The sequence below is a fragment of the Sesamum indicum genome, linkage group LG1 (assembly GCF_026168435.1).
Source record: "Sesamum indicum cultivar Baizhima isolate 11 linkage group LG1, ASM2616843v1, whole genome shotgun sequence".
Lineage (NCBI taxonomy): Eukaryota > Viridiplantae > Streptophyta > Magnoliopsida > Lamiales > Pedaliaceae > Sesamum > Sesamum indicum.
In genome coordinates this window covers 16,027,510-16,043,497 of record NC_142657.1, presented here as the reverse complement: position 1 = coordinate 16,043,497, position 15,988 = coordinate 16,027,510, and the positions used below count along the sequence as shown (strand labels likewise).

At 33.8% G+C, this 15,988-nt stretch overlaps 2 protein-coding genes across 3 annotated transcripts; both read right to left on the bottom strand.

Moving 5' to 3' along the window:
• Positions 1 to 74: 74 nt before the first annotated feature.
• On the bottom strand, positions 75 to 5,794 carry LOC105163561 (inactive protein kinase SELMODRAFT_444075). Of its 2 annotated transcripts, none has more exons than XM_088881725.1 (10): positions 5,666 to 5,794; positions 4,079 to 5,226; positions 3,429 to 3,583; positions 3,241 to 3,335; positions 2,129 to 3,144; positions 1,889 to 2,049; positions 1,400 to 1,476; positions 1,173 to 1,320; positions 930 to 1,079; positions 75 to 552 (listed from the first exon to the last, which is right to left on the bottom strand). In XM_088881725.1, the coding sequence occupies exons 2-10, from the start codon at positions 4,260 to 4,262 to the stop codon at positions 340 to 342; spliced, it is 2,199 nt and encodes a 732-aa protein (XP_088737851.1). In that variant the 5' UTR covers positions 4,263 to 5,226; positions 5,666 to 5,794; the 3' UTR covers positions 75 to 339. The 2 variants fall into 2 exon arrangements, with proteins under 2 accessions (XP_088737851.1, XP_011080277.1); XM_011081975.3 differs by having other exon boundaries at positions 5,586 to 5,769.
• Positions 5,795 to 13,316: 7,522 nt separating this feature from the next.
• On the bottom strand, positions 13,317 to 15,628 carry LOC105163550 (uncharacterized). Its single transcript, XM_011081955.3, has 2 exons — positions 14,493 to 15,628; positions 13,317 to 14,103 (listed from the first exon to the last, which is right to left on the bottom strand). The coding sequence occupies exon 1, from the start codon at positions 15,208 to 15,210 to the stop codon at positions 14,500 to 14,502; it is 711 nt and encodes a 236-aa protein (XP_011080257.1). The 5' UTR covers positions 15,211 to 15,628; the 3' UTR covers positions 13,317 to 14,103; positions 14,493 to 14,499.
• Positions 15,629 to 15,988: the final 360 nt, after the last annotated feature.

Below are 15,988 nucleotides of genomic sequence, written 5' to 3'. Positions count from 1 at the left end.
GATATTTGTGCGATTAGAGCCCATTCCAAAGGATTTGAATGTAATTGATCCTAAAATTAAATCTCGCCGTCGCATTGGAAAAGAGAACTCGGGTTCCTGTCCATTAATTTTGTACAAACATATGCGTAACTTAGTTTGGGCTTTAACTGAATCTTGGGCCACTTTCCATACGACCCACTAACTATCTACTAATTTGGACTCGGCCCAAATTCATCTTCACATACATCCAACTTCAACATTCAGCATTTCTATACATAAACAAAAGCGCTACTGAAATCACAAACAAAACTGAGAAGCTGATGATGTTATGGAGAAAACTCAAACTGTCATAGTTGCAACTCAAAGGTTGTATTCATATGAAGTCCTCCCCTCTTTCTTCCTGTAATTTGGTCTCCAGTTGAGAGAATCCTTTGAGCTGAATCGTCTGGGTGACTCGTTTTCATGTTGTGGTTGATGATCGAACCAAATTCTCCCGCTCCGGCTGCCAACATCGATCCCGGGCATCAGTGTTTGGCTTGAATCCATCATGTCGCCCTCAAGTATCCGAAGAACCTATTTTTACGAGATAGGAAACAAACAAGTGCAACCAATAGCATGTGTAGTTAGCATTAAGAATTCAGTTCTTGAAACACAAAAGACGGGATTGAGGCAACTAAATTATATAGGCTATTGGAAGATGTTGAGTGTGGATACTGACTCACCGTTGCATTTCGCCTTAGTCTTTTATATCAAAGGGAAGTTCGTAATTTTGTAAGATTGTTATAGTCATCCTAGTTATATATAGTCAAGGGATGGCTGTCGGAGGAGAAGTTCATGTCCGAACTATGTAAACCTTTGAGTGTCCTTGTGTTTGATTTTTCCTTTTTGTTTTCTAGGCGTATTTCACCATCTATCATGCAATTTCCTAGAAGAGAGAGGGGGTTTCTTACCTGAGACATGCGAGGTCTTGCCTGAGGATCCCGACGAATGCACAATGATGCAGCTTGCAGCATACAGTAAACCTCGTGCTCTGAGTAGTTGCTTCGCAGACGTGGATCAACGAGTTCATCAATGGCATGCGCTTCCAATAATGGCCGTGCCTGTGAAATCAGATTGCATTAAGATTTCCCTGCCCCTGAAAAACGCTTGTTCGTTGTGACTAATGCAATGCTTCACAGGAAACAGAGGCGTACCCATTCTGTAAGGCACTGCTGGCCCTTAGGCCTGTTGAGATCCACTGCTTTACGACCAGTGACGAGCTCCACCAGAACCACGCCAAACGAGTAAACATCGGCTTTTTCTGTGACCTGACCACTTTGGGCATACTCAGGCGCCAAGTACCTAAACGAAACATGGAACTTGATGAGTTTGGTGGTATTACGATTGCATGGACCATTGTCAAATGAGTTCTTGAAGTTACCCAAATGTCCCAATTACTCTGGTCTCAACTCCAGTCTCTCCATTGGGTTGCCACCGAGCTAGACCAAAGTCTCCCACCTTGTAGAAAATATTATTGAGCTAAGATCAAGAAATGCCACCATGCTACCTCAATTATTCTCAAAATCATGCAAAAACGTGACAAACAACATATATTTTTAGCAAGCTTGAGAATGGAAAAACAGGAGGGGAGAATGCCATAGAAACCTATTCATCAGCCTCCTCAATGAAGCTTTAGAAAAACATGGCAAAGATATTGTTAACTTACATGGAGATGTCAAAAGTACATATTCATTGCTTTTAAATCTTTCAAAGTTAATATTAACTACATCTGCTAAATCCGTTGAATGATTTGAAAATCATGAGAAGGCTGATTTCGTACTGTGAGTTTTAAAATTATGAAACAGTAAAAAAACCACTATGTCAGTGGTCGAAGAACCATAGGTTTATAAGAACGGTAGGTAATTTGTACCAAAGGTTCAAAATCATGGGTAATGAGAATGTTGTTGGGCCGCATGTCTCGATGCACAATGCAACCAACTCTACATTCTTCATGAAGATATCGCAATCCTCGTGCTGCTCCAACCGCGATCTTTTGCCGTGCGGTCCATGCTAGCGTGTCCTGGTGGCGTCCTGGAAGTTGCAGATGCATTTGAAAAACGATATTCATCATACTAAGATAAACGGGCAGTTAAAAGTCAGGAAAGTATACCATATAGATAAGAATCAAGAGATCCATTGCAGATATACTCGTAAACCAAAAGTCTTCTACCATCTTCAACACAGAAACCAATCAACATAACAACATTCCGGTGCTGAGCACAGCTTAACACTTCGACTTCCGAGCAGAATTCTTGATCGCCTTGAGAACTTGCTAATTTGTGTTGCTTGACTGCGATTGCCTGGCCATCTGGAAGGACTCCTCGGTGGACAGATCCAAACCCGCCTTCAGCTAAAAAGTTGGCTTGTGAAAAACCGCCTGTAGCAAGCTCAAGCTCAGCATATGAAAACCACCTTGGAGGCTTTCCAAAAACGGGAGCTTTATGTTGACATATAGAACACAAGGGTGGGGGCCCAGGCAGTGTGGTTCTCGACAGGGAAATCGCTTCTCTCAAACTGCCACTGATATCCAGATTACACCTATAGCTCGGGGATCTGAATCCAGGTTCTTCATCAAGTCTAGAGAGCTTTTCTAGCATGGCCTTGGTTGCAGAATTTTGAGACTGAGTACTAGACACTCCAGATCTCTCCCCAAGATGTTCGGAAGATTGTCGATGTGCTACAACTTGCGCTATCCAAGGTTGGAACCTCAAACTTGACGAGGATGACAGATTTTCCATGTCGGAATCTGAACTAGATTCATCAAGATCCCGATCTTGTTTTGTAGCTAATTGTTCCTCTTTCTTAAGGACATCTTTTGTTTCCGTAATGAAGAATGGTGAAGTTCCAGGATCAGAGCTTGAAACTGATGAAGTTCCAGCTTCAGTGGCCGTGAATGTCTCCGGGCTACTTGAGGGGGTAACAAGTGGACCACGAGTTGAACTCGAAGAATTGTTTTTGCTTTCTTGTTTTTTAGATGATTGATCGTTATCAGAGTTTATCGCTTCTGGTTCCTTTATACCTGATCCAACTAAATTCAGTCGGAGAACCTTGGGATGGGAGCGCTTCATAACAACAATGTTGCATTGCAGCTCCGTCATACAGCGCTTTTCCTCGTTTTTAAGCTGTCTGCATCATATTGAAACTTAAAGGTCAGAAAAACTGCTATATTGGAGAGCTCTTCTACAATTTAGATGCCTCATTAAACAGGACTCTAAATATTACTTATCCAAAACAACCCAATTTGCTTGATTTCTCTTCGCCTCCGCAGCCACTGCTCCACAAGGATTCCCGGACACAATCTTTATCTTTACATTGATCTGAAGATATTATGAGCAAAATCACAGATCACAATTATGTTAGCATGCAAAACTCAAACATAAAAGATTACTACACATTCACAAGATACTCACTTTGTTAGGATCATAAACCTCATGAAGCTGAAGAATCATCTGAGAGCAATAATCTGTTATGTCAGATTTTTGTTCCGCGCTCGTACCAGACTGTGACCTCCTGTGGGCACTAGCACAATCTCCAGCAAATTTTGGGAACCCCCAAAATTTTCTACCTGATTAAGGTGATGCAAAACATTATCACATCAATCAGTTCCAATGATGGTTGATCTGCATTTTATGCAATCAAAAGAAAGTACAACAACAAACTTGAAAATCAAGGGAGACACTATCCTCTTTAGAGCTGCTATTTCAGGCTTCTAGTTCGTAATATGTTGCAAAGTCCACGAAATCTAACCAGCAAAAACATAAAATAGAATATATTCCTGTATTGTGCATCTAGGCCTACTGAGATGTGGGATTGATTGATGAATCATGCCACAAAGCAAATTAACTTCACAATCCAAAAACTAAAACCCCATTTCAGAAGAAAGAGAGGAGGTGACTGCAATGCACAGAAACAGGGAGAAAAGTCCATCCCATACTCGGTTGAGATGTTGCTTACATATGGATGCCTATATTAGAAGATCTGAGGTGACAAGAGAAGTAAAAGAAGTCAAGATTCTTGACAAAAACAGACATGGAATCCAACATATACTAGAGTGTCTCACCAGAGCTATGTGAAGAGACAACCACAAGAAGAGTAATGCAATCCCCAGGCTGAACAACATGACTAAGTGCCCAGACAAGAGCAGTCTTAGGAATCTCCTTTGATGCCTTAACAGCCACCACAACCTTCTCAGCCTCATCAGAACACTTTTCTTGTTTCCCGCCTTTCTTCAACTCTCTACTCATTAGGCCAAAAGAAAATTATCCCTTCCCAAAAGTTTCAAATGAATAACACTATTCTTTTAAGGGACACCACAGTTCAAGCAGTATATGAATGTCTCCTCATGAAAGAGCAAGAACATATTAGGTGCATTATTATGCCCTCTACCCCACAGCTAAAGTTGTCATGAACCTCATGTCATGCATATACAGCCAAAATGCTCACTGTTTCTCAATGAAAATGCAACTGCACCAGAATGGCTCCCCAGAGTGACAGGACCCCTTGGACCAAGAACCAAATTTTCCAAAGAGGAAAATTGATTTTTCCCTTATATTGCTTTCTGTTCTTTACCAGTTAAAGCACTGAAACCAAAAACTGCAGAGTTAACTAGAGATGAGTAGGCAGTCAGGTTTTCCCAGATACAGTACAATGACAACCATTTGAAATGGATCTGCAGAGAGAGTTCTTTTCAAGCAAAAGAGTTCTCTGTTTGGCACATGAACTTTTGTACAAGGCAAACGACAGACAAATGCTTCCCTTTCCTTTCATCCCCACCACCTCCATAAACAGGAAAGCAAACAGTAATAGTCTGCTTTCAGATCAGAGAAGTCGAAAATGAGGTTAAATTTTTTTTTGAAAACAAATGAAAAGGCATCAGGTGAAAAATGAGCTGTTTTTCAGATCCAAAATCAGCCCACTGTCTTCTTTCTCTTTTCCCTTAATACCAATAATTGGAATGCTGGGAAACGTGGAACTCAGATTCCTTCCAAAGAAAACTTCAAGATTTTTCCTTTTTGGCGCTCACAGACTAAAATAATGCTTTTGCTTTTGGCTTTTCACATTAAACAAATACTCATATCCATCCAAAGCCACAAACGCAAGAACCCATCAAGAAAAACATCATTGAAATGACACTAGAGTTGAGTTTCTGAGCTATTAAACATAACTCCACAATCTTCGGCCAGAAAAGCTCTTTAATAGTGTCCATTCCTGCAAAAAAAAAACCCACAAACCAACTCTTGCAACTGTTATACTGCAAAGAAGAATTGTCAAAGAGTAAATGGATTTTCTGCTCTCTTAGTATCTTTTCATTCTCTCTTTCTTTCTTGCTCCTTCTTTCACATCAAAACAGCTCAAACAACGATGACAATGCTATCAACAATATGACACCGAAGAAAAGATAAAAATGCTTGTTTGTGTGTGTGAAAGAGATACAGAAAGGGATATCACATGATTTGAGATATCAAGTTGAACAACCTCAACAACTCCATCCAAATTGATGTAATGTACCCAAAAAATAAAAAAAAAACACCAAAGCCCAGATCAAGATAATAGTAAAAAATTCTTACTTTTTTATGGTATGATGATTCTTGAAAAAGAATAGAACAATTTGTTTAGTGTGTGGAAGTAAGAGCAATGATGCACTTACTTTTGTAACAGTGACAACTTAACGTTGATATGGAAAAATGCAACACAAATGGGACGATATACACAATTTTTTGTTATCAGCAAATGGGGGTTCTGGGCTCTTGCTGATTCCTCACACGAGGTCGGCCTCCACCTTCTTTCTCAAGAATGCCCTTCCCTCCCTATGTAACTACACCCTTAACCCTTGTTTTCTTTTTTAATCCATCTTATTATGATTTTTAAATTTAAAATATATTAATTGTCCTTTATCGCGTTTTATAAACTATGAACTCGATATCTATTTAATCAAATTTAGACGACGCAACAATAGTTGCATGCACACGTGTGCGTGCAAATTGAGATAAGTTGGAGACGAATTTTAATTTAAGATTAAGTGGGTATTTAGATGAGTTTATAGAATATTTAAAATATTTTAAGATAGTACAAAGTATTCCATAAATCTTTCAAAAACATAATTTATAAACTCTTTTGTAAAAAATAAGGAGTTTTTAATTTACTTTTAGAATTTTGATAAACCCCTTCAACTTTTATTATTCTTATTACAAAATTACAGTTGTTAACATGTTTATAAGTTTTGTAATCTTACTTTCTCTAAATATTTCAAAAATATATTTGTTTGTTTAAAATAAAATCTAAACATTTTTATGAGTTCTAAAAATATTTTATAAACCATATTAATTTACATTGTCCCATCTCCTAGCTCAAACTTGACCAGTTTGGAATGAAACTTCCTCCCTATTCCTATGGGTCGAGTGAGCTCTTGCTTCTCACAATTGGCACTATCAAGTCGGAATCAACAGCAAGAGGAAATAAATCAGTCCCAAAGCTTTCTATTCTTTCATAAGCAGAGGTCGGGGGCGGAAGTCTTTAGGAGCAGTCCATTCGAGTTAGTTTTCTTCTATTTCAAATGAATTCAACCTAATATTTTCTAAATTGCGTCATGTCAAAGAAAAAATGAAAAAGAAATTATAAGAAATTTGATTTTTCAATATTTGATGATTTACAATATGAGTTTTGTGTGAATGAGATGGTTTTAAAGCTTGTCTTTAGTAGTGACATTTTCAATATATTAAATATCAGTCATTGTCCGTTTTTATGTTCATATAATAAATAATTTTTCATGTTTTAAATTATATTATGTAAGAGTAAAATACATTACATTAAAATGAAGGGGAATAAAACTAATTTATCAATTAATATAAAAATTAAAAAGTTGAGTAAGTTAATTATTTTATTGGTTAAAGAATATTTTTTATTTTAAAAAAATTAATACAACGATATTATTAATCAGTATTTATGAGTCTAGAATTTATATATATATATATAGATAGATAGATAGATATACATTCTCATGGGCTATTTTATGGGGTGAGGTGAGGCAGAATGGGTAGTGAGTGATGCACAATCAGTTTTGAACTAAAGCTGAAACGCCTTTGTTAATCAGCTCTGCTCTCAATAATCAGCTTATTCATAATGACGTCCCTTCCCACCAACTTCACCTTTGCATTGATCCTCAACATCATGCCCCATCACCTGCTTTGTACACGTAGATTTTGACGGTGCTTGAGTGCGCTTTAAATATTTTATAAGATGCTTGAAAGTTTATAAATAGTGATAAGTATAAATGAATTATAGTTCTATAATAATTATTATTCGTTATTTGTGTAAGCGAGAGTAAAATATTGTCATAGTTAAAAATTATGATAAATATTTTAACTATAACTAAAAATTATGAGCAATAATAATTAATCGTGGTAAAAATTCATGTTTACGCATTGATCGTATTTGAGTGTGATTAAGAGTATTAATTTACTATAATTTGAGTACATTTTTTCGTCACTAATTCTTGCTACCAACATTTTTTGAAAAATAATAGTGATTATTAAAATCATAAAATTCATTATTGTGACAAAATAAATATTCTTCAATAAATATATATAATTAGTGATAATATTAAAATTATCGCCTGATTTTTTCGTTATTAATCTTACTTTTTCTACATGTTGACGAAAAGGTCTTCTGATTTTCTACCCATATTCATTATCATCATGACTGGAATTTGAATTGGTCCACAACACTATTATTTTTGTCTCTCCTCGACCTAGTCAAACCCAAACAATATGTATTTGAAGTGAGATAGATTGGCCACAAACACGTAAAATACAACAACCTCAACAGAGATAATTCAAGACAAGCTAATGTATCAATGAGGGATCGTAGACAATAAATAATATTCGTAATAGTTGATTATATTTTTTTCATTAATTAATTTTTATATTTATTATTCATAATTATTTGTAAAATACAATTAATAATAAAATAACTTGTTAAAATGACTCAATTTGACTTCTTACTCCTCAAGATGAGAAAACACCTATTAGTTGTTTTGTTCTCTTTTTCTCAATCTTTCTTCTCTAATATATTAGTAATGATGATGTTTATTTAATTTTGTAATGATTATATCCATATTCATGCATTATAAATAGTAAAATTTGAACTTATAATAAAAAAATAGTGCCACTTAAATAAGACCGACATCGTTACATGTTGACGTGGTCTAATTTATTGAAACCCATAAGGGCGACCATTTTCCCATTCCCTATATAGTATGATAGTCTCTCATCAGCGTAGGTTCAGAGAAGCGTATTAAATGGAGGCGTGACACTCAACTACATGCGCAGGTTAGCGCATTCAAAGCAACCAATCGCTCCATTTGCTTAGCTGACAGTGGTCTACTGCGCTCTCAATGGGTATTGTGTAGGGTAGAATCATACCCACATCCATATTCAATACAATCTATACACACCCTTCTACTGAACACTCTACTTACCCATTTTTATGTATGTTAAATATATATATATATATATATATTATCATATATTCAAATTATTATGTTTATATTACTTTAAAGTTAAATTTTTATTCCTGGAGAAAAGTAAATTATATCATTGGGTTGGATTTTGGGTCCTGCTTCAATTAGAACGAGTCTATTATCTAATATATAATTTTTATATTATCCCAAAAAACAAAAAAATATAATTTTTATTTTTATTTACTCTATTATCCATATATATCTATGTATATAATTTTCCTCCAAAATTATTTTTGAGAATCAACAAAGGCATCAATTTTTGAACTCGAATTCATTAGTTAAAAATATTGTTAGTAATTTTTACTTTATTTAAACTAAACAGTTTAAAATAAATAAACAATACTACTTTTGATGAATATTTTTATTAATAAAAATATTTCTTACTCATATTTGATAAAATAATTTCATCAAGAAGATTTTTAAATTTTTGATATACTAAAATTATGTTAGTATAATATTATTTTATTTATTTTTTGATACAAAATGCAGAAAAGGGTTATTCAGTAAAATTATTAAAAATAATTTTTTTTTCTCAATCTATTTTACTCGTAGCAAACAAGGGGTAGTATTTGAGATTCACTCTCCTTCTAGTCATAACAAACAGTTTGAAGGAAAACTATTATTATTTTCTTCCCCCTTTCACCTTTTTTCTCTCACTTGAATGAAATGAACCTTAAAGATAAATCAAATTCGTCTCTGTTGTCATTTCTAAATTTTAAAAATTCCTCGAAAGGACATACATCGAATGAGTAAATGAAAGTGATGGAAATTTTTTAATTATTCAGAGGAGAGAAACAAGAGAAGAAAAGGGATTTCTAAGGAGTATTTGTCCTAATTTTTCGCGATATTTTGTGGTTTTTATAACTTGTATTTATTAATTAAATAATAATAAAAATTGGAAGTTTTTGAAAATAAAAACTCAAAATGAGAAAGATTGAAGTTTGAGTGCTTGAAATTTAATATTTATAATTTATCAATAAATTACAAAAGTCGGTAGGGAGATACTTATATATTTTGGGTTGAATTATTTTAATTTGACTAATTGAAAAACAAAAATATAAAATAAAAACACTATTTTATGCTTATTTTCAACAATAGCTCATAAACGCTTATTTTAAACTTTTGAAAACATCCAATTTTTCAATTGTTTGTGTAATGCCATGACTAGGGTGGGGGGGGGGGGGGGGGGGTATTCGTGTAAATTTACTTCCATGCATAAGCACATTAACCATTTTCAAGGTACGGGCTAATCTCCGCCGTCGTCAGAATTAACGGTCACGTTACCACTATCAATCCCTTCCTTACTCGACAGATGAAACCGTTAGTTTGGGCCTCACTGCAAGAATCCAGCATTCGAACCTCCGAAATTATAATTTTATTAAATCGAGGGGCTTTTGAGTAAATATTGTTTAATCAGTCGATCGAATAACGACGAAATTAAGGAGGGATAGAAGGTGGTAATTGGGTAAGAAAATATATCTTTTAATGTCATAATAAAATAATAATAATCTAATCCTCAATCTCTGTGCACTTTTTTAAGTTTATCAGCTTTTCCATTGGATTAGATTCAAGATTCTATCCCCACTAAAAGTGTTGTCCCAGAAAGTTCATTCTAAGCGTTTATCAATTTTTAATTAAAAATAAATAAATAAAGTATTTTTATTTTATTATTTATATTTTTAAATTGTTTAATTTTATTTGATTTACTCAAAAAATAATAAAAATATTTCTACATACTTCCGCAACTTAGTGATAAGATTGTAAGTTTTTTCTAAAACTTATTCTTCACATAAAAGTATAAATTAATGTGCAACCCACAACCATTTTATTGTAATTTATAAAGTCTTAATCTTACCACTTGAAAAAGCCTTCATTATCAACATACGACCTCCTCTCTCCGTATGTTGTCCATGATATGGTGTGCATTTGTGCATTCTGATCAAATAACTTTACGCCAAATATTATGTATTTTTTCATTAAAATATTAAAAATTTTGAAAAAAATAGCACTATTCAGATTAGTTTTACTTATCAAACGTATAATGACAGTATAAACTCAATATCAAATAATGCTAACCGTTATTCAAAGTAGAACACTTTAACATAGTCCTACTATATATTAACTTAACATTCATGTCGTTAAAAAAAATAATAATAATAATTAATGATTCAAGATCCATGCTTTCCCCCCAAAATTCAAATCAAAATTTTGTTGAAATGCAAGTAACTTAAAAACCCCATATGAAAATATATAAAGAGCCATTGCAAACTAGTGATCAATTATTTATTAATCTTTCTTGGACATAGTTTGCAAAACCCCCCATCCCCACCCCAAAACAAGTAATAATTGGAGGTTCCTAGATTCAAAATTGTTCATTGGGATTGGGGAACCTAACAAAAGTCCTAACTACAATGGCATTGGGCCAGGTGGGGTGCTTTTATTATTACATTATCTAATGAAAATAGGACATTCTTGTCCCTCAAAACCATGGGCCATATTTTGGTGGTCCAACTCTACCGCCTATTTATATTTAGCAACAAATATTTGATTTTAGTACACATGTTTGGATTAACTAATGTATAATAAAATGTTTTAAATGCTTGATTAGTTATGCTTTCCTTAATTCAAGTACACTAGTACATCAAATGTTGCATTAGTGTTTTTTTGGTACCATTACCTTAATTTAGGTCTTTGTTTCAAATTGTTTATTGTATTGACATGACATTATGTAAGTATATGATGTGAAATAGAGTAATAAATTGTATTGTACATTATTCATGCAATTTTCGAGCCTTCAAAAAGTAATTATAAAACTAAGAAAATATGAATAAATAAAATTATTATAGATCTGAGTTAAAAAGATTACAGTCTCTGAAAATAACGATTACCCCATAATTCTGCTATTCGAATTACGATTTAAGGACTAAAAGCTTATTTTTGGATGCAAATGCAAAATATCCTGCGGACTTGTGGGAGAAAATCACGAGTCATCTTGAAATATGGTATCAAGACTTTTGAGGATTTAATGCTAAAAAATACGTGAAACCTCTGTTGTTGCATAGAACTTTTGGACTTGCTTTGCTGTGAATTTGTTGTCTATATGTAATCTGCAATACGTATTGGAGATATAAAGAGATTTGAGGTAGTTTACACTTTATCCAAATGTCTTCTTCCATTCATAGAAACTATTATATTTATAGTTTAAAATCGCCATCTCTAAATAAAAAATCAAATACAAGAAAAAGTAAGTGCAATTTTATTAGATATGAGTAAAATACGCAAGTGTGACAAACTCTTGATAAGTACTACAGACGTAGGAGAATTCATTAAAAAAATAATAAAAATTAAATATCTTTATAGTAAAATTGATTTTGATTTATCTTTTTTTATTTTCTGCACGCGCTCGATAATCTATGAACTGATTATTCATTAATTTTTAGAAATTCATACAAAATAAGACAACGTACATCTATTTAATGGGATTCGAACATATAATCTTATACCCTAACAACATCAACCTTTATTATCAGGCTAAGATTTGATTGGTCTCATGAAGCAATCAACTAGAGATGTCCATTAGGCCCAGATTAGCCAACGGGCCTGTTGGGCTAAATTTTAATTTTACATGTGGGCTAAATTGGCCTACTTAAAGCCCATGTAAACTATATAGCAACAAAAATGTGGTTTCTTATTTTTTTATTTTTTTAAGAAAAAGAAAAAAATACTATCTGCACGAATTGTCTCCGTACCAAAGAATAGAACCTAATGCCATCATTTAATGCGGATAATTATATTGGCTCCTCTTATATAATTTATTCACAATTATATATATATATATATATATATTTGCATAATTATAAAAATTACCACAGCAAAAAAGCAAGAATAATTTATGTAATGTCGTTGACATCTTTGTGAGATTTAAATAATGGATATGAGGTATGAGGTATAAATGTTATCATCCTTATAATGTAAATCACAAATCATAAATTATCTGAACCTAAACTATTATATTTCAAATATATAAATAAATTTTATTACTAAAATTTGAGAGAATAGTTTTTGCAGCACGTCAATTTAGTCCCATCCATATCTTAATTTCAAGTAGAATCCACATTATAGTATGGATAGAAAGCCTTTTACTTTTTTGTTGTTTTGCGGATTCAACGTGCCATTTCTATTACTATATATATATATGCATGCCTTTAGATAAAGAAAATAATAGTACAAAATTATGATTATATCAACATGTTTCACCTAAAGATTCAGTGAATTAATAGGTCGCAGCTAATAAATCCATACCACAAAAATGAAATAAAGAATTAATATATTGGGAAATTAAAAAAAAAAAAAAAAGGAAAGAGGAAGAGGTGGGGGGTGGGGTGGGGTGTGGTGGGGGGGAGCATGCAATTGCAGACAGATAAGAATAAATATTTGTGAAAGACAAAAGTTGAAATCTGTCTTGTACTTTTTAAGACAAGGATGGGAACATGAGATGAACATCAACATAATGTTTGGTTTTAATTTTGCTTCATGTTTGAAACGGGCTAAAATATGGACAATGTTTGTCTTAATTTGTTTTGGAAGTTTTGATGATGTTTTAAAATGATTTGAAACATTGCCTCATTTATTTTTTTATTAAAATAAGTTTATACTAATTATAGGCCCTACAACTAAAAAATTATATATATATTCATATATATATATATAAATATATATAAAAGATATATGATTTGACAATGAACAGTAGTTTTTATCTCCTACTAAACAACATCAAACATACCATACTTATTTTATATTATCTCCAAAAATAAATCCAAACATACACATTATTTCTAACACATACTTATTTATCTTTTATTTTTCTCTCTCTATCTTTACAAAACACATCAAAACAAGTTAAAAATAAAATCAAATATAGTCCAATTTCAAAGTTTAATTTATCATCGTCGCTGTTGATAGGAAATAAACTAAACAGACAACCCATTCAAAATTAGGGGTGTTGAGTTTGCTACATCCAACCCAGTCCAATGAAATCGAATCCAAAGTTTAATTCCATATTAAAATCAAACTGAAAAGGATCTATTCGGTTCGATTATAATCAAAATGTTTTTTCGAATAATATATAATATATATGATATTATATTACTGAGATTATATATAATAATATATTATACATTTTTAATATAATTAATAAAAAATAATGTAATTGTTCGATTCGATATGATTAACCGAATACGGATAATCATACGGATCAATTGTTTAATAAAATAACAGAATCACTTAGGTTGTGGGTATGAACCAAAGAATCGATTTGGTTGGGAAACCGAATTATGAACATCCCTCTCCAAGTTGATGTAATTGGCATGTTATCGGCATTGCTGAAGGTGCAGGAGCGGGCGAATGTCCTAAAATAGTTAATGTGTTTTAGTGAGGCCGCGAGAACACAGGCCTCCTTTACTACAAATCATGATGTAGAGTAGACGAGCGCCCTTCCTAAATCCTAAGCTGGCCAACCAATGCCATGAGCCTTGTTCATCCTCCATACTCCCCGTCCAGGTAAGTTCCTATAATACTCACACTTTATCATCCAACCCAAATTGCCTCAATCCAAACTTTTTCAATCTCCACTTATTAACTCCAAGAAAATGTGGAGAACCAAAAATAAACAAATGCAATTTTGCATTAATATATAATAATATTATCAGCTCCACTATAAATACTTTCATACAAAGACACAGAAAATCAGCAAAGCATAAGGTACAACCCTTATAGCATGCTCATTGCTCATCTCTCCATCACCATAATTAGATTCCTTAATATCAGCACCATTCAAACTATATATATATATATATTCTTTCTTTTTTTTAATTAAAAAAGAAGAAAAAATAAAATAAAAAAGAGCAAATGAAATCATGATAATCATTTATAAATCTTTTTCCTTTTTTCTTTTTACCTTGATGCTACTGAAAATTTGAGGAAGGTGTGTAAATAGCAAGATCAGGCCAAGCGTTGCTGCTGCCACCCCAACCACCATCATCATCACCGCCTCCACCACTCTGAATGTTCAAGAATTCATCAGCATTACTGCTTCCACCACTCTCTAAGTCTAACCCGACTTGTGGACCCACATTCTGCCCCGAACCCCGGTCGCCAAAATGCTCCAAACCCGAGCCGCTCGGGCTTAGTCCATCAAGCAAATTACTAAAGTGCCCACCACCTGACGCCAGCAGCAGTGAGCTGAAACTCCCACTCACCTCTACGAAATTCCCCAACTGCCCCCCGAAATCGTCTCCCTTCAGAGGCGATGTTTCAATCATTTCGCCGCCGTTGTTCCCACTGTCATTCTTGCTATTGTTAGGTGCTGATACTGATACTGATGCCGATGCGGATGCGGCGGGCCGTTTGGCGGCAGCGGAGGATGAGGAGGAGCCACGCTTGGCGTTCTTCCTTGAGCCACCGCCGACGGGGATATTCCTCAACGTGCCGCCCTTGGTCCAGTACCTTCTGCAGCTCTTGCAGAAGTGGCGCGGCTGAGAGAGGTTGTAGTTGTTGTAGTAACAGAATTTGGTGTCGGTGGAGTCACACCTAGGGCATTTCAACTGCTCGTGCTCTGGGAACTGCGGCTGCTGTGCTTGTGCGTTGATCTGTGAGTAAAATGATGAATTCTGCATCTTTCTGATTCAAAATTCGAGCTATGATCTTTGACGGCGAGTACGTGGGTCTGTCGCAAAAATGTTGAGGAATCGAGGGTTTAAGCAGAAAACAAAAGGGTGATAACCAAAGACAAGATCGATTTAGGGTATTTCAAGAAATGGGGAAGATAGTTAGAGAGAGAAAGGAGGAAGAGATGCGGGAATTGATGTTTCGTCGTCTCTTCTTCTTATGGTGATGATGTGAATGATCTCTGAAAGTCCGCGTGAGAGGGACGACGCGACATCATGATATGTACATCATACACGATACACACATTACAGAGACATATGTAGAGAGAGAAAAGAGCAGCAACAACGCTTTCCTCTCTCCTTCTCTCTCTCTCACACACACTACACGCACTGGGTTGATAGTCACTCTCAAGTTGGAATGTTCTGGGGATTTTGGTTATTCATTAGTTATACTTAACTAATTTTACAGTCTATGGTATAATACTTAAGTCCGTTCTACGCGTGGATAAAATTTTTTTTGGTTAAATTACCAATATTTTCTTGGTATTTACAAAATTACCAACACTATCTTGATTTCAATAGTCGTATAATAACTACCCATTTCGTTAGTCTCCATTAGGTTTTCATTCATTTTTGTGATGAACTGATCAAAATATTCTGGTAGACTAGAAATTATAATTTATTTATATTTAATTTTTTTTAATTTTTTTATTGACTAAGTAGATATTTTTTTTATAATTTTTTAAATATTTTCATCAATTCCATCCGATTAATATTATTATTTTTT

Bases quoted from the DNA above. Each gene is read 5' to 3' on its own strand.
- LOC105163550 (XM_011081955.3), bottom strand. From the start codon at position 15,210: ATGCAGAATTCATCATTTTACTCACAGATCAACGCACAAGCACAGCAG.
- LOC105163561 (XM_088881725.1), bottom strand. From the start codon at position 4,262: ATGAGTAGAGAGTTGAAGAAAGGCGGGAAACAAGAAAAGTGTTCTGAT. The intron at 3,584-4,078 runs GTGAGACACTCT...CACCTTAATCAG, and splicing joins TGTCTCTTCACATAGCTCTG to GTAGAAAATTTTGGGGGTTC. The intron at 2,050-2,128 runs GTATACTTTCCT...TGCAACTTCCAG, and splicing joins TCTTGATTCTTATCTATATG to GACGCCACCAGGACACGCTA.